Source organism: Puma concolor, chromosome E1 (assembly GCF_028749965.1).
Source record: "Puma concolor isolate L17-30 chromosome E1, mPumCon1.1.hap2, whole genome shotgun sequence".
NCBI lineage: Eukaryota > Metazoa > Chordata > Mammalia > Carnivora > Felidae > Puma > Puma concolor.
In genome coordinates this window covers 58,952,523-58,979,380 of record NC_141680.1, presented here as the reverse complement: position 1 = coordinate 58,979,380, position 26,858 = coordinate 58,952,523, and the positions used below count along the sequence as shown (strand labels likewise).

General features: G+C 61.4%; 1 protein-coding gene across 6 annotated transcripts; it reads left to right on the top strand.

Annotated features, from left to right (window-relative positions):
* Positions 1-861: 861 nt before the first annotated feature.
* Positions 862-26,845, top strand: RHBDF2 (rhomboid 5 homolog 2). 6 transcript variants are annotated; one of them, XM_086688130.1, is made up of 20 exons: positions 1,768-1,835; positions 6,373-6,430; positions 13,958-14,154; positions 17,340-17,505; positions 18,248-18,375; positions 18,917-19,112; positions 19,197-19,400; positions 20,216-20,344; positions 20,699-20,817; positions 20,960-21,154; positions 22,360-22,471; positions 22,675-22,749; positions 22,925-23,086; positions 23,374-23,483; positions 23,639-23,702; positions 23,792-23,886; positions 24,170-24,245; positions 24,409-24,509; positions 24,714-24,867; positions 25,575-26,845. In XM_086688130.1, exons 4-20 carry the CDS (start codon positions 17,362-17,364, stop codon positions 25,992-25,994), a joined length of 2,484 nt encoding a protein of 827 aa, XP_086544256.1. In that variant the 5' UTR covers positions 1,768-1,835; positions 6,373-6,430; positions 13,958-14,154; positions 17,340-17,361; the 3' UTR covers positions 25,995-26,845. The 6 variants fall into 6 exon arrangements, with proteins under 6 accessions (XP_086544258.1, XP_086544255.1, XP_086544256.1 ...); XM_086688131.1 differs by lacking the exon at positions 1,768-1,835 and adding an exon at positions 4,876-5,150; XM_086688132.1 differs by lacking the exons at positions 1,768-1,835; positions 6,373-6,430 and adding an exon at positions 862-1,015.
* Positions 26,846-26,858: the final 13 nt, after the last annotated feature.

Sequence of the window (26,858 nt, the reverse complement as noted above, 5' to 3'; positions counted from 1 at the left end):
AAAGGGGCACCAGGACCTTGGAGTTTTTCCTCACTCCCCTCGCCACAGTTTTGTCTAGGCCAAAGTGTGGAGGCTAGGTCAATCGAGTCCTCCTTATGCCGAGGAGGAAGAAGGGTCCATCTGGGTAGCCAGACCCAGGCCAAAGGGCCGAGAGGGCAGAAGGACGGAGTGGCCCAGTGCCCAGGGGAGGGGGGGGAGGGGCTAGTGGGCACACCACACCCAGCACCCACCCAGCCCGCACCCAGCCTGCAGATGGAATTGGCTGAGTCCTGTCAATGCCTTCAGGAGGGGGTAGGTTCATGAGTTTTGGCCCTGGCCACAGGGTGATGCAGGTGGGACCCCCCCTCCACCCCCCCCAACTATGGGTGCCTGGGGGAAAGGGAGAGAGCAATGCCAGGTCCGCACCCCAGGGGAGCGGCAGAGCTGTGGAGAAGCCGGGCCCAGGGAGATCAGGAATCAAAGGCCAGCTTCTCTGGGCTGAGAGGGAGGAGAAATTGGCTCAAAATTGATGAGACATGGGGTCCCATTGTGATGATAGTAACAATAATAGCTAATACCAACAATAGCAGCTGCAATGCCAGGTGCCTTCAAAGGGGCTTCTAAGAGGCAGGGCCTATTATCACCCCCATTTACAGGGTAGGAAGCAGAGGCTCCCGGAGGTTGTAGGTTATCCAAGGCCACACAGAGAGGAGGCGGCAGGGCCAGGATCTGAACTTAGGTTCTCTGGCTCTCAGCCTCACACCGCCCGTGTGATAACCACCTAGTTAACACTGCTATGCCACGCTTCACAGCATCCCCACTGCCAACCACGTGAGAAGGCCAGGCAGCCTTTACTACTTTGCAAATTAAGAACAGGCTCAGAGGGGCTAGGGCCTGGGTTGAGGCCACCCTGTCCCCGAGGCTGGCCTCACCGAATCTCCAGATCCTGAACGCTCTCCTCTTCTGCTGCAGGCACCCGTGTGAACCAAGGTTTTGCCCCATCAGGAAGGTCGTGTGTCGTCGGGCCAGAGACAACGTGAGTTTTCACTGGGTCGGCCCTAAAGAAGATTCCCGGGACTCCTCCAGAGACACCCTCCCCCCTCCTCCCCCGCCCGCAGGCACCCAGCGCGTGCTTCGCTCAGCGGCAAACACTTCTACCCGCGGCTTCGTGTGGGGGTCGGACGGGGGCGGAGGAAGTGGAGCAAGACTCGGCCTAGGAGCGTGCGTCCGCCCCGGGAGGATGCAGAGGAGGGCAGAGATCAGAGGCTTGCTGGAGGCGGGAGGTGCAGTAGGACGAGGAGTAATCGAGATGCTCCAAATGCGTTTTAGGGAAAGTGAGCGGCTAAAGGTTCGAGAGACAGGTCCACTTGGCCTTAGAATGAGAGCGCTGGCAGGAGCGGGATGGGGGGGTGGTCGTCACTGGAGTGACTATTCCTGGGGGGGGGGAGGGGTGACGTGATGGCAGTTCAGACCTAGATCATGCGCTTTGTCCCGGGAGGGGAGGACGACGCCTGGAAGAGATCGGCTCTCGTAGAAAACAGGGCTCTCCCCAGGCGGGGACGCCCGCCCCCAAACCAGGGATCGGAGCGCAGAGCGAGGGGCGCGAGCCGCCCCCGGCGCCCTGGGGCGGGCAGCCTACTCCCGCGCCGCCCGGAGCCCCGCCCCCAGACCGCCAGACCCCGCCCCAGGTCTCCGGGGCCGCCCGGTCCCGCCCCAGACCGCCAGGCCACGCCCCCTCCACCCGCGCGCAGGTAGGGAAGAGGCGGAGCGCCGGGGCCCCGCCCCCAGGAGCCACCGCCCAGCCGCTGGCCGGCGCCGCTCGGAGCTGCGTCCCGGGGACGTGGGGCCGCAGGGAGGTGAGCGCGGGGTGAAGGGCGGAGCTCGGCACGCGGCGGCCGGGCCGCAGGCGTCAGAGGGGTCCGCGGGGTCCGGCGCGGGCCCGGCCTGGAGCTGCTGTGCGGGGCCCGCGAGGGCGCCCGACCTGCGGAGCGCTCGGGCCCCACGTGGGCCGCGCCCGAGGCTAGAGGCCGGGGCTGGGCTCGGACGGGGCTGCTGGACCCGGGCTGCCGGTCCCTGGGGTTCGGATGGGGCGAGACGCCTAAGAGGTCCCTTGGCCACGGGTCACCAGATGTAGGGGGCACGACGATTGAGCAGAAGTGTAAAGCCCCCGGGAGGAAGAGAGGGGACTGTCTGGGTACGGGACCGCGCAGTCTCGCCTTCGTTTCAGAAGCTCCTGGAACTCAGACCCTTCCCTCCCCTTTCTCTTCCTGGACGAGCAGCGGGCCGCCGCCTGGCCGCTTTCAGCCTCGCCAGGGTGGAAACAGGTGCGGGAGAGTGGACTCACAGCAAGTTTAGGTCGGAGCTCAGAAATTGGACCCAGCAGTCTCCTCTGTTGCTCCAAGGGCCTTGGGTTAGGTGCGGGTTAGAAAGGATTATGTCTGCTAGACATACTCTCCCATCCCAGGGCAGAGGGGAAGCTGAGGTCTCAGCCCCTGCCTAGCTGGGTGAAAGGCTAAAGGGGGCCGGGGGGGAAGACTTGCCAGATGACCCCACACGTGAACTGGCTTCTGGTTCCCAAATAATTTAGGACCCCGCGTTGGTGACATTTGCTGGTAAAAGGATGAGCCTGCCACTTCGTAGGGAGGGCAGAGGGGCAAGCAGGGGACTGATTTTTGGTGCCAGGAGATACTTGATCATGTCTGGAGACATTTTGGTGTCTCAGGAGAAGGAGGGGAGTGTTACCACTGGCATCTGGTGGGTACAGGCCAGGGATGCTGCTAAAAACGTCTTACGGTGCACAGGGCAGCTTCCCACCACAGAGAATTAACCAGCTCAAAATGTCACTGCTGCGCCGAGGTTGAAAGACCCTGGAGCCGCACCTGGCCCGTCAAGTTACTTCTGGACTGCCCCTGCTTGCCTCAGTTTCCCCAGGGGTTAGAAGAACAGAGTAAACTTAAGTTGTGAGGGCAGTTATTCCCCCAGCAATAGGACTTCCTTTGGTGCCATCAGCCTGCCTCTTCCCTGCTCAAAGCGGGGGCCCTACAGGAAGCAGGTCTGGGTGCTGTGGGGGAGGAGCTGAGTCCCAGGGGCTGGGCACAGGGCCCTCTCAAGGCTCAGTCCTGGAGTGCTTCACCCCTAAGGCAGCCTCCCATGCAGGGTGAGCCAGGACAGCCCTCCAGCTCAAATATCCCCCTGGTCGGGGGGGGAGGGAATGGGGACAACTCTGTTCTCATAGATTTTCCCAAAGCTGGATTGCTGAGACAGGCATGGACGCCTGATGCCATGTGACCTGCTGGAATTTTCCCTTCTAACCTGACACCTAACTCTTCTGGTTATTTACACCAGGAAAATAACATCCAAGGACTGACAGGCTTCTAGTTCCTTGTGGCTCTCCAATCTGCTTCCCTCCGGCAATAAAAAGGTCCTCTGTGGCTTATGGGAACCCTGGGTTAGACAAGAGGCCCCAGGGTGGGTCCCCCAGCTGGCAGAGCGAGGCAGCCCCTGCTCCTGATGTTAGCCAAGGGGCAGGACAGGGGAACCCCAGTAGGGACGAGTCCTTTGAATGGGGCTCAGAAATGTTGGCTCAGTTCTCAGGGGCTGGGGCGGGGGGGGGGGGGGGCTGTCCTAGAAGGATGGGATGGAATGAAGACACTGTCCCTGCCCAGGAGCCCGGGCCACTCCACTGCCCTCCCTTCCCATTTCCTGACAGTGTCCATTGTCCACGTTCTGTTCACTTCTGGACCCTGGCCTCCTGGACCCCCCCCCAGAACTCTGGCAGGGCAAGAGGGCAGGTGGCAGTTTCTGGGGTGTTTTCTTGGTGGGTTTTGTTTTTTGTTGTTGTCGGCTGTTTTGCTTTTAAACTTCAAAGGGCTGGAATGGCACTGCCGTCTTTTTGTTGATCGAAAACCCCGGAACAGGGGCCTCTGTCTTTAGTGTCTCTCGTGGCACAAAGCAGCATTCAAGACTTGTGCAAAGCTGCTCAGGAATTAAGCAGTAGAGCCTGATATTGAACCTGGGCCACGGTTCCCAGGCCCAGCCCCAAAACCCTGTGCCACCTGCTGGTAAACGGCCAGCTGACTCCTATCTGGTTCGCTCATTTGTGAGCTGTAGGTCTCCGTGGTATCCCACACACGCACAGACCCACATTGCCCAGGAGGGCGCTTCTGTTCTTCTCAGAGGAGGAATTAACCGCGGCACAAATATACCTTGTAGAGGCCAACCGGGGTCTGAGCCTGGCTCTTCGTCGGTGGTGGTGTTTTTACCGGTGGCTGGAGCCCTTCAGAGGGTTCCCGTCAACCTACAACAGACTGTGCCCGATGAGACGGCAGATAAGAGCAGGAAGACGCCGAGGGGGTGTGTCTGTGCATGCCCGTACCTGCTCCTGCCCAGGTGACTTCAGCGAGCCACCTGCCACTTCTTTTTGGTTCAGGACGAGTGGTAGCAGCATCGGGGGGGGGCCCCAGCCTCCCGCCTGCCTCGCGGTGCGGCATCTGGGGAGAGGTGCTCTCTGGGCTGCCTCCCCCCGCCCCCCCCATCTCTGCACATCCCCTCCGGCCTGTACCACCCACTTTGGAGCAGTGTTACCCTGGCCACCCTCGGGGATTTCCGGAGTGAGCTCACCCGTTTGCTCCCGGGTTCCCATCCAGCTGAGCCGGGCTGCGGGGAGGACTGGCGGGGACGTCAGTGGCCACCGGGAGTGCAGGCCAAACTCACCCGTGGTGGCTGGGCTGGGAAGGCGACCGGGCGAAGCCAGCTCCGAGGACACAGGCCAGGGCACGTGGCCCCACCTGTCCCGTCACTGTGTGCGCTTACCCGGGGACCCAGACACAAGTCATTTGTCTGCCGTTCAGACGCTGCCAGAAGGCGTGTTGTGGGGGCGGGGTGCTAGGAAAATGGTCGGAGCTAAGTGGGCAGTGCCAATCAGGGATGCCGGCCAGGAGGGTGGGAGGGCGGTGGGGGGGGGATTCCCAGCGCGGGGAGCCAAGAAGCAAGGCCCAGAAGCTGGCGGGCACAGTGGCCTACGAGATAGTGGTCGGTAGGATGAGGGTCACTTAGAGCCCGTGCCTCAGTTTCTTCAGCTATACAGTGGGGTAACAGTAGAGCCTCGGGACGAGTTGCCGGGAGGATTCCAGAGGTGTCGCACGTGAAGCCTTGGGGGCCGGGAGCCTGAGGTAGGAGCTGCCACGATAGTGGCATCACGCCTGCTGTTAGGAGCGTGTCTGTGGCCCTTGGCACAGGCCCGTGGGGACGACAGGGGCCTTGCCTCGTGGGCTCTGGGGAGGACTCGATAAGAACATGCTGGGGAGCAGTGCTAGAATTACTCTGTAGGGCGGCTGATCCGGGGTGGGGAACCTCAGCTCCGAGAGGCGGAGGGAAGAGGGAACGGGAGGGTGGGTTTCCAAGTGGGAGTGGAGTCTCAGACCAGGAACTGTTGGCTTCTCCCAGCCGGGGCTTTTCCCTGCCCCCCCCCCCCCAGCTTTTGTGATGGGGGGGCGAGGGGGTCATGGCGGCGGTGACCCTCAGCTCTGCTCCCTCCGGCCGGGCTCTTGGGGCCAGGAACGGGGTAAGCCATTCAGAGCCTTGGTTGCCTCCTCTACCTCCCACGTGCGGCCCCACAGCCTGTGCCAAGAGCATCCTCGGGGGGTCCCGCCCCTGCCGGACCGCAGGAAGCATCTTTGTCCTCTCCGGATGGCCCTCTCCAGGGTGGCCCCCAGAAGGCCTGAGACAGGAGGTGGGGGACCTGCTGTGGGATGGAGCCAGAGCAGAACTTGGCACTAAAATCTGGCCTGAGCCCTTGATCTCACTGGTGATGATGAGATAAGGGCAGTGTGAGAGAATGTTTGAGAAAACCCTGTGATAAGCTGAGAAGCACTACCTAAGTGCCAGGTGATGTCATTTCTGCCTAGGGGCTGCTGGGAGGGACTCCTGAGTCTCAGTGGCCCACACCTACACTCGCCCCCAGCCCATGGACCACTCGGTCACCACCCCAGGCCCATTTTGTGGCCGCTTTGCCTCACCAGTGCCAGGGTGGCAAGAGGCATCACTACCCCCTAACTCTGGGGCCTTGGACAGGTGACTTGACTTCTCTGAGCCTCAGTTTCCCCACCTGTCAAATAGAGATCTGTTACCACTGGGGCTCTTGGCTCAGATGTAGGGACCCAAGTGAGCCGTGGTCAACCAGGAATAAAAGAAGCTACCAATCACTGGCCAGCGATAGCGGCCTGGGTTCTGTGCATTCATAATCTCATGTCCTCTCTGTTGGATGGGGGAGGCATCCCCCCGTTTCACAGCAGAGGAAACCGAGGCTCAGTTTCCTCTGGCAAATTGCTCAAAGTCTCCCAGCAAGTAGGTGGCCAGGCCAGGGTTTGAGTCCTGTCTCTGTCCTCCCCGCAGCCCTCCTCATTCCTCAGCAGGAGAATCCATGCTGCCCCAAAGTGACGCAGGGACTTCGGTGAGTAGGGTTTACAAATCCCCACATTCCCCTGTCTGAATGGCCCGGATGAGCCCGGGTCCAAGGGCCCTGAAGGTCTAGCAGCCATTGGGGCTGGGACCAGCCCCTTGGAGGGAAGCAGCAAGCTCCGGGGCAGGGTTCTGGGAAGTCAGGTTTATTAGCTCCTTAATGACTGTTTACAAGCTGAAAACTGTTTGCCTGGCATGCTCCCTCCCAGCCGTGGGGCCGGCCTGGGCCTCCAGAAGTGAGGGGGACCCAGGACAGCCCAGGGCCTGACTTCCGGCTGAGTGGTCGTGGGCAAGGTGCTTACCTCTCCATAAACTATGGTGAGCCTTTGTCCCTCTGCTGAATGTCCACCCAAGTGAGCCCTGGCTAATGGTGACAAAGCCACCTAGATTTCAGACTCTATGAAGGAGGCTATGCATAAACAGACTAGGGTCAGAGATGTGAAGTGGCTTGCCTGCAGCACACAGCATTTAGGGCTGGGCCCCTGTCTCCCCCAGTTGGACAGTGTTTTTTCTTTTGAGAGAGAGCATACGAGAGAGAAAGGGGGGGAAGGGGCAGAGGGAGAGACAGAATCCCAAGTAGGCTCTGAGCTGGGGCTTGAACCTATGAATCGTGACATCACGACCTACGCCAAGGTCAAGAGTCACTTAACCGACGGAGCCTCCCAGGTGCCCCAGTTGGACCATCTTTTCACCATCTGAAGCCAGGCCACAAGGAGGTGGGTGGAAAGTAGGTGGACCCCACCCTTGCAAACTCAAGACAGAGCCCTGCTCTGTGTACTGAGTGTGGTCCTGTCTGGAAACAGTCTGGTCACCCCTCGGTGTCAGGGAGCTTCCAGCAGGGGTGAAGTAGGCCCGCCCTGCTCCCCAACCGATGTTGGACCCCATCCTTTCCCCCAACCACTGAGCATGGGCTGGGCCTCAGCCAGTGAAAACCCAACTGCCAGGGGCACCCGGCTGGGTTGGTTCAAGGGTTGGCTCTTGATCTCGAGGTTGTGAGTTCCAGCCCCACGTTGGATGCAGAGATTATGAAATTATAATAATTATAAACTTGAAAACACAACAAAAACCAATTCCCAGCACGGCAGGATCCTAAGAGAGACAGATCCTCTTGCCTGTTTGGAGCAAAGCCCAGTCCGCACCAAGCTCGGGTCAACATGGCTTCCAGCGTTGTGTCTTCCCTTTCTAGGAGCCTCTTCTGCCCCGGTATCTGGCCCAGAAAGAGTCAGGGCCTCTGGACCCCCGATGCCACTTCCTTTTTTTTTTTTTTTTTAAGTTTATTTATTTTGGGGGCACCTGAGTGGCTCAGTCTGTTAAGCGTCCAACTTTGGCTCAGGTTCTCACAGTTTGTGGGTTCGATCCCCACGTCGGGCTCTGTGCTGACAACTCAGAGCCTGGAGCCTGTTTTGAATTCTGTGCCTCCCTCTCTCTCAAAAATGAACATTACAAAACAATTTTTTTAGATAGGTAAAGTTTATGTTTGAGAGAGAGAGAGCAAGCAGGACAGGGGCAGAGAGAGAGGGACAGAGGACCTGACGTGGGCTCCACGTGTGCCGACCTCAGCTTCAATACAGTGAGCCCGATGTGGGGCTCAAACTGCACGACCTGAGCTCAACCGGCACTCTGCCAACTGAGCCACCCAGCTGCCTAGCCCCCCTGTCTCCTGCCTTCTTCACTGTGATGCTCAGGGAGTAACAGAACTGGGACAGAACGTGTCACCTTCCCAGAGGAGGCTGGGCCGTTGGGCAGAGCACCCCAGGACGGGCCCCTGTGCTCCCTTTCTTCTGTTGTCCCCAAGCTGCACTTGGCCCCTAGGCTCTGGGAGCTGCTGCTTTCCTGGGGTGTGGAAGGGCACGTGCATCCCTGCTCAGCTGCTGTCCCCTCGTGTGCTTCTACGAGCAGCTTCTGGAGTCCAGAAAGTCCCAGAGGGCACCTTGGAGGGCAGGGCCCAGCACTGTGTCCAGCTGGGGACACGTGGCGGCATTGAGTGCCGCCTGCCTGCCCCTGCATGTTGCCAGAGGCTGCTGCATCCAGCTCAGCCAGTTTCCTGGGCCCAGGGCCCCCACAGAGGACGGGGCCTTCACATCTCCGCCCGCCCCGCTGGCACGCGGTCCTGAGAAAGCTGATGCTGAGAAAGCTGATGCGTACTACAAAGGGGCGTCGGGGTCTGCGGCGCTCTAAGAACTTGGCCTCCCCACCCCGGACTCCACAGGCTCACAGCCTCAGCCTGGAGCCCGGGGCCCGCTTCCTGGGTCTGTGGTCGGCCCTGCTACCTAAGCCACTCTAACTGGGTCAAGGGGAATCCAGAACCTGGGGTCTGGTGGGGACAGTGGGGACAAGCCAGCAGGTCCTCGAGCCCCTGACTGTGCCCCCTCCTCTCCATTCTTTACCTTCTGAACTGAGTGTGAGCAAAGCCCCTAAAGGTGTGGGGGTGAAGACATGGGGGCTCTCTGGGCCGGGGTCCTCTGTGGGTGCAGCCTCTCCCTGTGCAGGGCAGGGTGAGGCTGGGCTGAGCACAGGTGCCAGTGTAGTGGGGAAGTGGGTGCTGGCCGGAAGGGACGGAGAGGCCCGCGGACACTTCCTGCTGGCTTCTCTAACTCTGACCGGGGAGTGACTTGGAGTTCAAAGCCTCCAAGGGGGACGTGGTGGTCCCTTCCCTGTCCGTCTCCCCGCGTCCTTTGCCTTCCTAAGTCCTGATCCCTGGCCCTCAGAGTCGCCTCTGCACTTTCCCGGCCTTTGCTCCCGGCCCCACTCAGCAGGGCAGGGAGGTGTGCGGGTGTGTGGGTGAGTCACTGGCCATCAGGAAGCCCGTAGGGAGACGGGTTAGACAAACGACCGCCTTTACATAAGTGCCTGGGCCCCCCCCCCCCCCCCCCCCCCCCCCCCCCGAGCTGAAGCAACCTCCCGAGGTCAGCAGAAGCCAGGGTTTGCCTGGGGGTTGCACAGTGGGTGAGGGCCAGCTTCCTCTTCGCAGCTTTCTAAAAACGACCTGGTTCCCAGAAGGGCTGTGGCGGAGGGACAGGCCGGTTTCAGTTTCTATGGCAGGGAAACAGGGGAGAGAGGCCACTTCCTTGCTCCTGGCCGTCATCCTGTCATCCTGTCATCCTGTGATTCATCAGGGGACAGACAGGTTCCCCGCAGCCCCGAGCCACCTCCCTTCCTTCTGGACCTCCCGTGGCCCACTCACCCACCACGGCCAAGTGGCGGTTTCTTTATTTCCTCGGTTCAGGGGACCTGTGCCGCCCCGCCCCCCCCCCCAGGAGGTCCCCTGAACTTCCTGATCCGATCTGGTGGCTGGTAGTGGTTTCCCTCTGTCCTCTACCAGAGGGCATGCTTGCCCCTTGCCCGAGTCCCTCCCTCCCTCCCCTTGGTCCCTAGTTCTGGCCACATGCAGGCTAAGCGCTGATGTCAGCTGCCACGGCTCATTCCCTGCCCTGGGTCGTGAAGTCCTCAGAGGCTGGGGATTCCGGAGACCCCGTCCACCATGGGCAAGACCAGGGGAGCATTCAGAAACCTGCTAGGGTGCATCGGTGACAGGCAGGTGGGGAGGGGATTGGGGGCCCCTCCAGCGCCCCGTCTGGATGTGCGCTGCCAGATCTCGGGCAGGGGACCTCTCCGGCCGAGGCCGGGCTGTGACTGTCGGGATAGGGCTTAGCTGGTAGTGCCCAGCCCCACCCTTTGTGAGGAAACCGGGTTTTCTGTGGGCATCACTGAGTGCTTTCTGAGTCTGCATTTCTGTCATGTGCGCCTGGCTGCCGGCAGCTGGGTCACACCACTGGTTGTGGGCGTGGTGCAGGGGTGACAGAGTGTCAGACCCTGGGTCCCTCTGGGTCATTTGAACTGTGCACTTCACTTTTTCTTTGGATCTGCCCCACCCCATCCCACCACGGACGGACTCCACCCTCAGTCCCCTCTCCCTACCCAGGCCCCTTCGAAGTCTTCCAACTACTCTGGGCAGGGGCTGAAGGTCCTTCTGGGGGAGGGCCCCAGCGAGGCCAGGATCCAGCTTGGGCAGGTGGCATTGGCCTCGCTGGGTGGGACAGGCTCTCAGACTCTCCACGCTCCCCCCGCCCCGACCCGGAGGCTGGCCGCTGCACCAACCCAGGGGGTCTTGGAGCAGCGGATGTGACTGTGGGCCAGGAGGAAGCCCTGTCCCAGGATGTCACAATTTCCTCTGCAGTGAGCAAGCATTTCTGGGGCGTGGGAGACGTGTGGGGCGGGGTGCTCCCAAAACTCCAGCACTTTCTGTCTGGGTTCCTCCATGACCCCACCACACTACCGGCCCTACCCTCTGCCCCCTGCCACTCTCGGGAAGGAACTGGGATTCTGGTGCTTCTGCACAAGTTTGGGGTCAGTCTCAGGAGCAGGCTCACCCCTCCATGGTGGAGAGGGGCTGTGGGAAAGTGGTGTTTTGTACTAAATGTGTGGGCCTCGTGGGCATCAATACTGGGCCATCACCTCGTCCAACTCCCTTGCTTAGCAGTGAAGGAGAGGGGGGAGGGTAAAGTTTCTTTACAGGCCAGGATGCGGCCTTGGCCACGAAGATGGTGAAAATGGTCTTGGGTACCATGCTGCGCCCCAGGAAGGCACGCGCGCAGCCCTGCCTCTGTTCTCCAGGGCCAGGCCGCTTCTCCCTGTGACCCCCAGAAGTGCCCTGGGGCCGGTCCAGTCTCCCCAGTCCTACCGCCTAAGGTTGTGTCTGCCCTTATTTCTGTCAAGACAGTGGCACAGATGGTCTGCAACACAGCGGGTCCCAGGCTGGGGACTCTGGGCTGTGCTGGGGAGGGGGGAACAGGGGACCCAGTGGGGGCTCATCCTGGGACAGCATCTGGTCACAGAGCCACAGCAGGGCAGTGGGCACTTTGTGGAGCTTTCCAGAGTGGGCTGGGTGCAGGATGGGGGGAGGTAGTTTTGGTCCAGGGTCCATGTGGACTGACAGTCTGCAGCCATGCATGCGCCCCCACCCCCCCACCTGCCTCCCATCCCATCAGCCCTTAGCAGGGGCCTGATTATTCCAGACCTGCCTCTGCCCAGACCTGCCTCTGCCCAGGGCCCAGGCCTACGCACGGGCAGATCTCTGCAGAATGCCAGGAGAGGCAAGTGAGAAAGTGGTTGGTTCTGTCTGGTGACAGGGCAGACTTCCTGGAGGAGGTGACATTTCACCTGGCGTCGCCCTGGCAGACAAGGTGGAGCCTTGTGCGGCCAGGGGAGGTGCAGGGCCTCAGACAAGAAAGTGGGGGTTTGGGAATCTGCAGGGACACTGGTGTATCAGGTGGGGGTCGGGGCAGGTTCTGAAGGGCCCTGGGTATCTACTCCAGGCAAGTGTGACCAGCCCTGAGTTCCAGAAGGATCCTACATGCTTGATGAGCTCACCCAAGCTTGGACTCAGCAGCCCTATTCTCCCAGCCTTCTTCCACCGCCTGCCTCCCTCCCTCCTTGGTGCCAGTTTCCCAGGACAGTGCCTGCCTGGTGCCCTCTCACTGCACCCTGGTCCCAAAGGAAACTAAATTGGAGAACTTTCCGTGCAGGGGCCCCAGGTGAGGCTGTTGTCTGGGAGCTGTCCCCAGAGCAGACGCGAAGTGGGATCTGAGGAGCCAGCTGGCCCAACGCTAAGGCCCATCTGCCCGTGATCTCTGGGCGGCCTCATCGTCCACGGCCAGTCTGCCCTGAGGTGTGGGGTCGGGCCTCCCAGCACTTTGTGGAAGAAAGAAGGATGCTTGAGTCTGTCAGTCAAACCCAAAGCAGAAACATCCTGGGCCCCCAGCTCTTCCTCAGGACCCCCTCTGGCACCCACTCCTCCCCCCCCAAAGTTCCTCCTATGGTTGGAAGCCTTTGTTGCCCCGTGGAGTCAGAGGGAGGGCGCAGACCGGCCCCCAGCCTCTGGTCGGCCCCACGGCAGCCCCTTGGGCCCCTCTTGGTAACCCCGGGCCTCTGAGGAACAGAGTCTAAGTGCTATTGAGTATAATTTCCCTCTGGGCTGGACTCCACTGTCACCCTGATAGGGGGCCGTCCAGCCCCCAGTGTGCTCTAGCTTTGGGCTGGGTGGGGGGTGGCTCCTGTTTCTTAAAGAGACCCAGCTGTTCCCTTCCTGGCTGTGTGAGCTTGGGCAAGTTACTTAACCCCTCTGAGCCTTCTCCCTTCCCAGCCACAAAAGGGGAGCAATGGCAGATGTCTGTTTTGAAAGGTGTCTTGAGGACAAAATGGGATAATGCGTGTGAAGGGCCAAGCCAGGCCTGGTTGCACGGGAATACTTGACCTGTCCTGCCTCTGGTAGCTGTCAGGGTTCTGCTCCCCGAGGGTCTGCTGCAGAGTGTGCCCTGTGCGGGAGCTCCTAGAGCGAAATATCACAGACTTCTTTACCTTCAGATGCTTGATCTTATGTTGTGTGGATGTGACCTGGATAAATCATTTAAAGAATGAACACAACTTGTGGGGCATCTGGGTGGCTCAGTCGGTTAAGCGTCTGACTCTTGATTTCAGCTCAGGTCGTGATCTCACGGTTCATGGGATCAAGTCCCACGTTGGGCTCTCTGCTGAGTGTGGCACCTGCTTGGTCTGTCTCCCTCTTTTTCTTTCTCTCTCTCAATAAACATTTTTAAAAATGTTCTAAAAAAAAAAAGAATGAATACGACTTCTGAATCGTTTGAACACTGTCTGAAATACCTGCCTTACTCTAATCGAGAGGAAACGTTGAAGGAAGCCTGGGTGGCTCAGTCAGTTGAGCGTCCGACTTCGGCTCGGGTCGTGATCTCGCGGTTTGTGAGTTCAAGCCCCATGTCGGGCTCCGTGCTGACAGCTCAGGGCCTGGAGACAGCTCCTGATTCTGTGTCTCCCTCTCTCTCTCTGTCCCTCCCCCGCTCACGCTCTGTCTCTCTCAAAAAATAAATAAACATTAAAAAAATTTTTTTTAATTTTTTTAAATGTTTATTCGCTTTTGAGAGAGACAGAGTGTGAGCGGGGGAGGGGCATAGAGAAAGGGGGGACACAGAATCCGAAACAGGCTCCAGGCTCGGAGCTGTCAGCACGGAGCCCGACGCGGGGCTCGAACCCACAAACCGCGAGATCACGACCTGCGCCAAAGTCGGGTGCTCAACTGAGCCACCCAGGTGCTCCCCCCAAAAACAATTTTTTTTTAAAGAAAGGAAATGATCAGAAGACAGCCAGCACTTTGTGTTTAAGTTAAACGTGTGTAGTGAAGTTATGTTGAAACAGGAAAAATAAAGTAGAGGCCACCCTGATTTGGGGTTCCTAGCCCAGAGCGGGGGGGGGGGGGGCTTGCAGGTGGCTTTTTAGGCAAACCCTCTGAGGCTGAGGCTGGACCCCCCTGGCTGCCCGGCCGTCTGAGCACCCAGCTCACCGCCAAGAGGGGTTCTTACTCCAGGTGGCGAGAACATATCCTTTAACCCCTCACCCACGAGGCCGGTGGGATTACCCCATTTTACAGATGCAGAGACTGAGGTGAGGAAGATTAAAAGGTCCTTGGTCCCAACGCGCCTGCTTGAGTCTGCCCTTCCTTCCTTAGAGACTGCGCGCGCCTAAGGAGCTGCCCTGCTCGGCCTGGAACCGGCTGCCTTTGCGTCTGTCCACCTGCCCACACAGCTGAAACTTGACCCCAGAGCGTCTGCAGAGAGTGAGGGAAGGACTAGAACATACTAGATCATGCTCTGAAGACCCCTGCGACAAGACCCAGGAAGCTGTGAGCTCAGCCCAGATCCGAAGGTAGGAACCCGGTTAGCAGGGGGTGGGGGGAGGGGCAGGGCTGGACCCAAGGCACCAACTGCTTTGCTCATTTGTTTGCTTTTCAACATGTACGAACTGATGCTGTCTGCGGCCGGGACTCCTCTGGAGGTGGGGGCGCAGCAGTGAACAAGGCAGAGAGAGAGGGAGGCAACCCCAGGTAGAGTGACGGAGAGACTTGAAGGGAGGGGAGGGCCAGGGGGCTGCTTCAGGCAGTCAAGGGGGGCTCCTCGGAGGAGGCAGTGCTCCGGCTGGAACCAGAGTGAGAGGAAGGAGCTACCTGTCCCACCGTGTGATGATCTGATGTGGGGATGGAGGGACCAGCGCAGGCAGAGGCCTGACGTTTGGGGAGCACCTGCCTGAGACTTTTTTTTAACAGCTTCATTGAGCTACAATTCACATTTAATTCAGCACAGAGCCATGAGAGCCATGAGATCACGACCTCAGCGGAAATCAAGTCGACCACTTAACCAACTGCGCCACCCAGGCGTCCCTTGTGTCTGGCTTCTTTCGGTTAGCATAAACATCCTTAAAGTTCATCCCTGCTGGCCCATGTCAGCTCTGCCCTGCTGTTTGTGACTAGTCATTCCATTGTGTGTATGTGGGACCTTCTGTTGGTCCGTTTGTCTGTTGATGGGCATTGGGGTCGTTTGCACCCTTGGGCCCTGCTGAATATGCTGCCGTGAACGTTCCCGCCCACGTTTCTGTGTGCGCATACAGCCTGGGCGTGTGTCGTGCATTCTGTCATCTGATGCCCAGGGCGCCTCTCTTGGTTGGGGGGAGGTCTTTCCCCCATTATAAGGTGAGGGCTTGGGTGACCTGTGGTCAAGTGCAGGCCTCTGTGCAGGTCAAGCCCAGAACCACCCACCTGCAGCGTGGTTTTGACCGTGACCCCTCGCGGCGCCCCTAGCCGAGCTTAGCAGGTGCGAGACAGTCGGGGGCCTAGAGTGGCCGGGTCGGGGGCAAGGAGGAGACAAAGCCACTCAGGGCTCAAAGGCCCCAGTGAGAAGCTTGGACTTCGTTTTAAGGGAGAATGGGAAATCGTGGGACACTGTTGAGCAGAGAGTGATGTGGTGTGATTGGTGCTTTTAAAAGGTGACTTTTGTTGTTAGGTAGAGGACGGTCATGAGGGTGGGGTCTCGAGGGGCGGCGGGTGGACTGTTCGGGAGGCTGCCTGTGGTCCTTCGGGTGAGAGAAGACGGTAGCTTTGGTGAGGCCAGGTAGAGATGGAGGGGACGGACAGACTCGGGACAAACGTGGCTGCTGTCACCCTCTGTCACACGTCGGCCCCACATGCCCTTACCCGGAAGGCTCCCGTGTGACTCCCTGCGCCCGTGCACAGCCCGGGGTCAGCCCCGCTGTATCAGCAGGTGGATGTGGCGCCCCTGGCCTTACAGGAGGGGAGGAGAAACCAAACCCGCTCCAGCAGCTTCGGGAAGTGGGGAGAGAAAGTAGCCGCAGATTTTAGCCAGAAGAAGGGCAGAGTGAGGGATGAAAGGAAGAGAATAGAACAGGCAGAGGGCCTTGATTCTGGTGGAGTCAAAGGGGAAGTGGGGACTGGCGACCGGAGTGAGAGTGGAAAAGCCCCAGATCGGGGCGGAGTCAGTAAATTGCCACCTCCTTCTGGCAAGGCCGTTTCCCAAGATCCATTGAGATTCAAGATGAACTTACTCTTCAACCCAGCAACTCCACTTCTAGAAGTTTGTGGGTTAGTGCTGGGACAAGGACCTGGTCTGGGTCTAGGCAGGGGTGTCGGTGAGCACCAGGCACAAGTCCAAAATGCCGGAAACACCCTCAGCTGCCATCAGTCTGGAATTGGTTTAATCTTGGTATGTTCCACTCAAGGAAATCTTGGTAGTCACTCAATGAAATCTAGGGGCGCTGGTGTGGCTCAGTGGGTTAAGTGTGACCGGCTCTCGATTTCGGCTCGGTCGTGATCTCACGGTTCGTGAGTTCAAGCCCCATGTCGGGCCCTGCGCTGATCCTGCTCGGGGATTCTCTATCTCCCTGTCTCTGTGCCCCACCCCACCCCCCACTGTCTTTCAAATAGATAAACATTTTTTAAGAAAAGAAAAATAGTTGGCTCAGTCGGTTAGGCGTCCAACTTCAGCTCAGGTCATGATCTCGCGGTTTGTGAGTTCGAGCCCCGCCCCGCGTCAGGCTCTGTGGGGACAGCTCAGAGCCTGAGCCTGGAGCCTGCTTCAGATTCTGTGTCTCCCTCTCTCTCTGCTCCTCCCCCACTCACACTGTCTCTGTCCGTCTCTCAAGAATAAATAAACATTAAAAAAAAGAAAAATAGGGTAGCTCTGTGTGCACTGATGGGACAAGATGCACACACTCTGGAAGAAAAGTTGTGGCAGGAGCGTGTGTAGAACCCAAGTATGTGTGTCCTTTTCCAGCTGCAAAGAGGCTGTTTGGTGGCAGATGGGGTGACAGGCAGGCCATGAGCTCACTTTCTGCTTTATAGGTCTTCTGGGTCTGAGCATATGTCACTTTTATGGTTGGGATATAGCGTTTTTCCTCCATGAAAAGAGAGAAGTACCAGACAGGTGGCAATTTCAGTTACCTTTGAAAAAGGAACCAGGCAGCCCAGGGGACAGGAACCAGCATGGTGGCTTTCTCTCTATCTGCAATCAGGCTGAGCAGCCACTTCCTTGCTAGAAACCCAGAAAGCACCTGCTCCCCGCACAGCTGTGGACCTCTTCTTTGTGGCCAGCGCACCGGGTGGCCCCGGAGCCTTCTCCTGGTCCTCCCCCAGGCCCTGCCCCGAGATCAAAGGCAGGGCTCTGGGTCCCAAGAAGCTGCCCTCTGGCCCCTGGCCTACTTTGACCAGGCTGACAAGGCGGCCAAGGTCACCTGGCAGCTCAGTCCTTTGCCCTCAGGCTCCTTTCTGGGTGTGGTCCTGCAGTGGGAGGAGGTGGAAAGGTGGGGATTTCTCAGGCCCCTGCCGGCCTGGAATGCAAACGAAGGACGGACGAAGGACGGAAATAGACCTTCTTGCAATAATACCCCACCCAGGTCAGATTCGGTCTCTTGTTGCGAGGTTTAGACCCCAGAGTTACTTAGGCCTGACCTGGGCCACCTGCCCTGGCACCCAGGTCCCCCGGTCCCCTCCTGTCTTGCCACCTCTCGACACACTCGTGCCCCCCTCCCTGTTTCCATTCCAGCCGCGCTGCCCCCCTGCCCGCCATGGCCTCCGCTGACAAGAATGGCGAGAGCGTCTCCTCCGTGTCCAGCAGCCGCCTGCAGAGCCGGAAGCCGCCCAATCTGTCCATCACCATCCCTCCACCCGAGACCGCGGCCCCTGGCGAGCAGGCCAGCATGCTGCCCCAGGTAAAGGGACAGGTGAGGGGGCAGCCTGGAGGCTCGCCGCCCTGCCCCAGACAACAGCCATGCCCACACAGCACTGTTCGGGCGGAGGAGGCCCCTTCTGCCTGAGCCCCGGCTGCCTGTGTAGCCCCTGACTTAGGCCTGTGCCCCCCTCCTGCCTTTCCAGATGTCACAGTGAGCGGGCCCCGAGCGCAGGTGCCGGGTCTCCCGGTGATCGCTGTGGGTCTCCCGGTGGGATGTGCGGTCCTGAGAAAGCCTCCCGGTTCCACCCGGGACTGGCTGTTTCCCTTTCTGTCTAGGCCCTGCCACACCACCCCGCCCAGGGGCGAGGGCTGTCACACTTGGGGGAAGGGGCCCCCGCGCTGGGCATCAGCAGCCTGACCCCGCGGCGCCTGGCTCCCGTGGAGGATGGAAATGAGCAACGTTTCCAGCAGCCTGGACCAGCGCTCCATAAAGGGCTCATTGGGAGCAGGCTTGAAACAGTGTCCTGGGGCGTAAAGGGGTGCTGTGTTGGTGCCACCCACTCACCCCGGGGGGCTCTTCCTCCTACAGGGAACCAGGAGCTAGGAAATCACGCTGGGGGTCACTGAAGAGTTAAAAGATGGTGACTTTACATTTGGAAGGAAAGCAGCTCAGGGCGTGTAAATTGGGGGTGAGGCTTGTTCTCCGTGCTCTCACGTAGGGAGCCAAAAAAGAGCCAGCCCGGGCTCTGGGCTCCACCGAGTCCCAGCCTGTCCTCCCACAGAGGCCCAGGAACCCAGCCTACGTGAAGAGTGTCAGCCTCCAGGAGCCACGGGGACGATGGCAGGAGGGCAGCTCAGACAAGCGCCCAGGCTTCCGCCGCCAGGCCTCCCTGTCCCAGAGCATTCGAAAGTGAGCACCCTTCCCGCCCCCCGTCCCCGGCAGCCCTACGGACCTTCTCCGGGCCTGGCCCCTGGGTCCCCTTCCTAGAAGGAGCGGGAAGGCCTTAATGAGCGGCCCTCCCTGCAGGGCTGGAACGTGAGAATCCGTTAACACCGTGTTCCGGGGGGGAAACTGAGGCCCAAGGGCGCTGTGTGCCTTGTAGAAAGTCACAGGGTGGAGCCTGCGGGGTGGGTCAAGGAGCGGGGCTGCGGGGGGGAGGCACCGGCCCACAGAGTGACTCCGGGAGGCCTGCCCACCCCTTTTAGCTGGTCATTGGGTACCAACCCAGGGGCAAAAGCGGGGAGCCGATCTGTCCCCCTCCACTGCACACACACGTGCCTTGTCGCCTGTCGTCCCCTGCCCACACACGCTGTCACCTCCCACGTCCCCTCCCCTGGACACAAGTGCACGGCACCCTGCCCCCCCTGCGTCCCCCCTGCACGTGCCCTGGCCCGCTTTGGTCTTCGTCCCCGCGGTGTGCCCACCCCCGCTGCGCTCTCGGCTCCCGCAGGGGCACAGCCCAGTGGTTCGGGGTCAGCGGCGACTGGGAGGTGAAGCGGCAGCATTGGCACCGCAGGAGCCTGCACCACTGCAGCGTGCGCTACGGCCGCCTCAAGGCCTCGTGCCAGCGGGACCTGGAGCTCCCCAGCCAGGAGGTGCCGTCCTTCCAGGGCACCGAGTCTCCAAAACCCTGCAAGATGCCCAAGGTGGGTGTGGGGGGGAGGGAGGGGCGGCAGCAGTGGCAGGGGACAGAGCCCAGGGGCCCGACCTGCTCCCTCCCTCTCTTCCAGATTGTGGATCCACTGGCCCGAGGACGGGCGTTCCGCCACCCTGACGAGGTGGACAGGCCCCATGCCCCACACCCGCCCCTGACCCCCGGGGTCCTGTCCCTCACGTCCTTCACCAGCGTCCGCTCTGGCTTATCCCACCTGCCCCGCCGCAAGAGGATGTCTGTGGCCCACATGAGCTTTCAGGCTGCCGCCGCCCTCCTCAAGGTGAAGATGCCTCTGCCCGGCCCCCGCCGCCCCTCCCTCCCTCTCTGTCCCCCCAGAGCGTCCCCCAAGAGCTCACCTGGGCGCATCCCTCTGTGCCAAGGGCAGCGGATGCATGAGGTTACCCGGCAGAGAGTCCCGGGGTCTGGCCCATGGCCTTCCAACCCCAGAGCTCCAGGGTTTGGGAAGCCGGGTTCTGCACCGACACGGGCTGGGCGAGTCGGAAGTGAAATGTGCAGTCAGTTCACCCGAGTTTACTCGGCCCCTATGATGCGCTGGGCACGGGGGCTGCAGAGTGACAGGAGCCAGCGTCCCTGCCCTGGGAGAGCCCCCAGGCCCGAGAGGGCAGTTGTCACTAGTCAGTGTGATAAGTGCCGGGGTCGGTGCAGGAGAGGCGCTCATGTCAGGGAAGCCACTTGAGCTGAGCCCAGAAAAATAAGGAGAAGCTCCCCAGGAGAGGAATAGGTTTCTCAGCAGAGGGAAGGGCCCAAGCAGAGGCCCAGAGGTAGGAGGGGGCATGGCACGTGGGGGTCAGAGAGGGGGGGCAGGGGCACGGTGTGTCGTGCCGCGGAGCTGGGGCTGGGGGAGATGGCCCGAGTTTTGGGAGTAAGGGTGCGGAACGAATGGTGGCGAGCTAGCTGCCCAAGTCAGAGGGCAGGATGTCAGCAGGGAGAGGAAAACGGCCAACTGCGGAGAGCGCTATGTTTAGGGCTATGGAAGATGGTGCCCTGTCTCTGACCACGCCCTGCCCGGGGAGGATGGGCTTGACAGTCCCTTTGGAGCGGGGGCCTGATGCCCGTGCCTCTGCCCTGTCACAGGGGCGCTCCGTGTTGGATGCCACAGGACAGCGGTGCCGGGTGATCAAACGCAGCTTTGCCTACCCCAGCTTCCTGGAGGAGGACGTGGTCGATGGGGCAGACACATTTGACTCCTCATTTTTTAGTAAGGCAAGCATGGGGTGTGGGCCTCGGGAAGAGGGTACGGGGTGGCCTGGGAGTTAGGACTGGTGACCTGGCCTTGATCATGTGCTGCCAGGAGCCCCTGACAGATCCAAGGGCCCCCTGGTTGGAGGGATATGCTGCCTTGCGGAGCTCCTGGGCCCCTGTCTCTCCGTCGGGGACCTGGCGGGGCAGGTGCCAACGGGGAAATCATGAGGGCTCCCAGGCACATGCCCTGCACCTCCCTCCCCAAGAGCCTGTCCCGCTCTGTTCTGTCCTTGAATTGAGCTGTCGGGAGCAGTATTTGGGACAGTGACTCCTCACGCTGTCCTTCTTTGTGTCCCCCGCTCCACCCCACCCCAGGAAGAAATGAGCTCCATGCCCGACGATGTGTTTGAGTCTCCCCCGCTCTCTGCCAGCTACTTCCGGGGGATCCCACGCTCGGCCTCCCCGGTCTCCCCCGATGGGGTGCAGGTCCCTCTGTGAGTTCTGGGCAGCCTTCCTCCAAGCGGAGGGAAGTGGTGCGGTGGGGAAGGGCTCCCCCAGCCCGCAGCAGGTCCCTCCCGGGCCCCCTTCTGGGATGTGCGGGGAAGGGGCAGCCGGCTGAGAGCCCTCCTCCACCAGGAAGGACTCCGGCCGAGCCCCAGCGCCCGGGGCCAGGCGCAGCAGGCGCCTCGCCTCCACGGTGAAGCACTTTGCCTTTGACCGCAAGAGGCGGCACTACGGCCTGGGCGTGGTGGGCAACTGGCTGAACCGTAGCTACCGCCGCAGCATCAGCAGCACCGTGCAGCGCCAGCTGGAGAGCTTCGACAGCCACCGGTGAGCCGCGAGGCGGCCGGCTCCGGGCGTTGTGGGCGGCGTCCCCGCCCTCAGGTGCAGGCAGAGGGCAGGAGGGCCGAGGGCCACCCCGGGAGGCCTGGGAGCTTCCTGTTTCCCCAGGACCCTTGCCTGCAGCAGCCCCCTTACTCACCGAGCCGGCATTTGGCGAGCACCCCCTGCGGGTGAGGGAAGCAGGGACAAGTCCCCGGGGTTGCCCGGCGACCATGTGCGTCACCTAGGAGGGGTCCCCAGGCGCTTTGCTGCCTCTTCACCCTCCCTGCTTCCTTGGCCTGTGTCCTCAGCCTGGCTCCCGAAAGCAGTGAGTCGACAAGCGTGCGTTGAGTGCTATCCCCCACTGGCCCCAGGACAGCTCCGACAGGAGAGACCGGGAGGGCACGCTGGGCCAGAGGGACGGTCAGAACCTTGGGCTATGAGTGAGGGGAGCGTGGGGCAGGATGTGCACAGAGACCTTGGGGGAAATTAGAGGATTGGAGGAGGGCAGTCCTCCCAGTGTGCGATGGGCAGTGACCTGATGGACATTAAACCCCGATTATAAATAAGTAATAACGAGGATAGGAAGCGTCCCAAGGAGGACGGAGAATGAGAGTGAACCGGTGAGGAGGGGTGCAGCCAGCGTGAGCAGGAGTTAGCCGGGTAAAGAGAGATGTGAAGAGCATTTCTGAAAAAAGAGGCACCGTGTGCAAAGGCCCTGGGGCCGCGAGGATTGTGGTTTGTTCCAGGAACTGTAAGAGAAGAATGTGGGTGGGCACAGTAAGGCCTTGCAGCCAGCAGGAGGGGGCGATGTTGGACTTAATTCCAAGGTGGCAGGAAGCCATCTAAGGGTTTTAAGCAGGGAGACACATGTTGGAGTGCATTTTTTTTTTTTAACGCGTATTTATTTTTGAGAGAGAGAGAGAGAGAGTGTGAGCGCAAGTGGGGGAGGGGCAGAGGGATACAGAGGACCCGTGCTGATAGCAGAGAGCCCGACGCGGGGCTTGAACTCACGAACCATGAGATCTGACCCAAGCTGAAGTCGGACGCTTAACTGACTGACCCACCCAGGCGCCCCCTGTAGGGGCTGTGATGTCACTGTGACGAAGGATGAGTTGGAGGGCAATAGAAGGGGAGCTGATGGGGGCTGGGCTCGACAGACTGAGGGATGTGATGTGGGTTCGGCTCCGCTGACCCCAGGCCTGTGTCCCCAGGCCCTACTTCACCTACTGGCTGACCTTCGTCCACATCATCATCACGCTGCTGGTGATCTGCACGTATGGCATTGCACCCGTGGGCTTTGCCCAGCACGTCACCACCCAGCTGGTGAGCCAGGCTAAGTTAGGGGTGCTCCGCTCCGGGGGTCCCACCCGCCCGAGAGGCATCAAGCGTCATCGGGCACCGAATCCCTCCCGTGGCCACAACCTGGCCCGTGCAGGAGGGTGCTCTGGGCTCGCCACAGCTTTACCCCTCAGCCCTACCCTGGCATGGGGAACCCCCTGACCCCCCTCCCTCTGCCTCTGCCCCAGGTGCTCAGGAACAAAGGTGTGTATGAGAGCGTGAAGTACATCCAGCAGGAGAACTTCTGGATCGGCCCCAGCTCGGTGAGGGGCCCGGCGGGTGGGACAGCACCACAGCAGGAAGGCCCTGGGCCCCGTCACCTCCAGCTGGGCAGGGGGTCGGCTTGCCCAGGGGCCCCCCCCTCGTCAGGGGGCCCTCAGGGGAGACTCAACAGAGTGGCCAGGTCGGGGCCCACGCTTACTCTGTGCCCTCCCCCAGATCGATTTGATCCACCTGGGAGCCAAGTTCTCACCCTGCATCCGGAAGGACCAGCAGATCGACCAGCTGGTGCTTCGGGAGCGAGACCTTGAGCGGGACTCGGGCTGCTGTGTCCAGAACGACCACTCGGGCTGCATCCAGACCCAACGGAAAGACTGCTCGGTAGGGCCAGCCCTCCGCTTGCCCTAGCCTTGGGGAGGGCCCCTGGAGGACCATCCCCTCCCTCCTTCCCGGCCCCACACACCCCTGTACACGGGCCAGCACGGGGAGGGTGCCGACCTCCCCAGAGGAGCGGAAGCCAGGTCTTGGGAACGTCAGCCGGGGGTAGAGGTCTGGGAGATGGGTCTGAGCCCTGGGGACGAGGGGAAGAGCCCCTGTCCCGGAGGGTCCCTTGCCCACTCTCACAGGGACATTCGCCTAGGCGTAACCAACCCTCCTCCACCCTCCAGGAGACTTTGGCCACTTTTGTCAAGTGGCAGGATGACACGGGCCCCCCCATGGACAAGTCTGATCTGGGCCAGAGGCGGACATCGGGGGCAGTGTGCCATCAGGACCCCAGGTACGGTCCCGGGATGGCCCACTGCTGGGCCACCCATGAGAAGACGGCCTTGCGTGTCCTGCCCGTGGCTCCTGCAGGGATGTTGGAGGGGAGTGTGGCAGGCTGGGGGGCGGGGCACAGCTCCTCATTTTGCCCCCTCTCACCCCTGCCTCCAGAACCTGTGAGGAGCCAGCCTCTAGCGGTGCCCACATCTGGCCCGACGACATCACCAAGTGGCCAGTGAGTGTCCGGGGTGGAGCATGGTCTAGGAAGGGCAGGGAGGGGGTGCCTGCCACTGCCCGGGCCCAACCCGGTGTCCGTCCCGGCAGATCTGCACGGAGCAGGCCAAGAGTAACCGCACGGGCTTCCTGCACATGGACTGCCAGATCAAGGGCCGCCCGTGCTGCATCGGCACCAAGGGCAGGTGAGCCAGCCCGGGCACTCTGCCCCGGGCACCCTGCCCAGAGCTTTCTCTTATCCTCTGGCACCACCCACCACCCCGGGCCAGTGTCTTCCCTACCTGGTGACTCTGGGGTCACCCATGGCGTGAGCAGAATGAAAGGGAGCTTGCCCCGGAGCTGTGGTCCCCGCAGAGCGGCACCCCCTTCCTGCCAGCGATGCCTGCTGTGGCCAGGCCTTGAGCAGCAGGTGAATGGGCAGGAGTCCTCAGGGCCCTGACGCATCCCCTGGCCTCCTTGTCCCCCCAGCTGTGAGATCACCACCCGGGAATACTGTGAATTCATGCACGGCTATTTCCACGAAGAGGCAACACTCTGCTCCCAGGTGAGGCAGGGCCTGGCGGGGCCCTGAGCGTAAGGAGGTGAGCGCCGCAGCCTGCTGGAGCTGGCCTCGTGCCTTCCCTCCCGCAGCAGGTACCCGGCTCTGCCCCCCCCCACGTCAGGGCCAGCTGGGTCGAGGGCACTGACCTCCACGCGCTTGCCCCCAGGTGCACTGCTTGGACAAGGTGTGTGGGCTGCTGCCCTTCCTCAACCCCGAGGTCCCAGATCAGTTCTACAGGCTCTGGCTGTCTCTGTTCCTCCACGCTGGGTAAAAGGCCCCTCGCTGCCCGCCCCTCCCCGCCAGGCCCCTGTGATGTCTGCCCGCCCCCGCCCCCCAGAGACCCCTGGAGGAGGGCTCCCGGGCCAGCGCGCAGCCGCCACGAGCCTCCAGACCCCGCTGCCCCTGCGGTGCCTGGCTGGCAGCCGCAGGCAGAGGCGGGACGGCTGATGCCTGGTGCGCCCCCCTCCCCAGCGTGGTGCACTGCTTCGTGTCTGTGGTCTTCCAAATGACCATCCTGCGGGACCTGGAGAAGCTGGCCGGCTGGCACCGCATCGCCATCATCTTTATCCTCAGCGGCATCACCGGCAACCTCGCCAGTGCCCTCTTCCTCCCCTACCGGGCGGAGGTAGGCACTCGGAGGGGCGGGGCAGGGGGCGGGGCCGGCTCTGCTGCTCCCCACCCCCACCCCCCCACTGGCTCTGCCACAGGGACACACGGCGCCCTCCCACGCCAGGTTCAACAGCAGATGGACAGCTAAGCTGTGGGCTTATTGGCCGATCCCCTAATCCCCGGGTGCAGGGGAACAGCACTGCCCCTGGGTCGTGCTCAGGCATCCCTTCCGACTTTCCCAGATCTTGTCCCTCCTTTTGTTCGCCTCTGCTTCGTTTCTCTTCGTGACCGCGACCCTGCCTGCCTACCTGCCTGTCACCTATCTGTGGGTTGAGCTGTATGGAATCGCCAACGCCCAGCCACTCTAGACTCACGGAAACAGCGAGTTTTTTGATCGGTTCAGTCTAACGCTGTTGGCTCGCTCAGGGTCTGTCTGTCCCGCCGTTCGCTGCCTGGAGCGGGCTTGTCTGTCGCGTTGATTGCACTGACCACCCACTGGGCCCGTAGTAGGTCCCCAGAGTTTGCAGAAAACGTGGGTGCCGCAAGCCCAGCTGTGGCCCAGCTGCTGCGGCTGCTCCCTGACCCCCTCCCCGCCCCCACCTCAGGTTCAGGGTCCCCGCGCCTGGGAGGAGCCCACCCACAGGCTGACCCGGTCCCGGGGGCTCCAGGCTTCCCCCTGGGGCGCCTGGAAATGACCCTTCTCCCCTCCCCCACCCGCCCCAGGTGGGCCCGGCCGGGTCGCAGTTCGGCCTCCTCGCCTGCCTCTTCGTGGAGCTCTTCCAGAGCTGGCAGCTGCTGGAGCGGCCCTGGAAGGCCTTCCTCAACCTGTCAGCCATCGTACTCTTCCTGTTCGTCTGCGGCCTCCTGCCCTGGATCGACAACATCGCCCACATCTTCGGCTTCCTCAGCGGCCTGCTGCTGGCCTTCGCCTTCCTGCCCTACATCACCTTCGGCACCAGCGACAAGTACCGCAAGAGGGCCCTCATCCTGGTCTCACTGCTGGTCTTCGCCGGCCTCTTCGCCTCTCTGGTCATCTGGCTCTACGTCTACCCCGTGCACTGGCCCTGGATCGAGTACCTCACCTGCTTCCCCTTCACCAGCCGCTTCTGCGAGAAGTACGAGCTGGACCAGGTGCTGCACTGACCCCCTGCCCCCCGGGCGGGGCGTCGCTGCTGCTCACGGGGCGCCGAGGGCCCGGGGCCCGGGCCGGGCTGCAGAGCGCCCCCTCCCCCGCGCTCCGGGGACCCACTGCCAGGGGCCCGGGCCCTCCCTCCACCGGGCGAGCCGGTCACAAAGGCGGGTTCCCCCGGGGCAGCGAGGCGCCCCCTTCCTCAGGCTGGGGGACACTCCGCGCTGGCGGGACCACTGCCTAGGGGTGGGCTTCTTTCTTTCCCAAGGTCCTCAGGCTTCGCCCATCACACCCCTCAGCCTCTGCTGGTGCCCCCCCGGCCACACACACACACACACACACACCCCATTGCTGTGAGCGTGCCCTTACTGGGACGTGGCCAGGGTTCCCACACCTGCCTCACCACACCAGCCCTCCTTCCTGTTTCTCCTCCCCTCTCTGCCCTAAGAGCCCGGGCCCCTCGTTCATCGGTGGCCTGGTGAGCCTGCCCTTAACGCTCCTGGAGCAGACTTGTGGGAAGGGCTTTGCCACAGTCTGGGGCAGAAAAGAGCAAGGAGGCACAGCTGGGCTGGGAAGCTGAGAGCCTTTGCTTGTTCCGAGCAGACAGAGGCTGTCCCCTCTGTGTCCCTCTTGGCCCTCTCTTGGAGTCAGTGTTCTGCCTCATGGGGCTGGCTTCGAGAAGGCCGGCCCTACTCCACTCTGCCTCACTCCTGCCCGAGTTGGGGTGGGTTCCCCAGGGGTTGCCCAAGGCTCGGTCAGACCCATTTTTTTTACTGGTTTATATTAAGGTTCTAATTTTTAAAAGTAACGCTAACTTTATATGGATGATGTCTCAAATGTATTAAATGATACTCTTTAGAAGTAACATCTTTTGACCC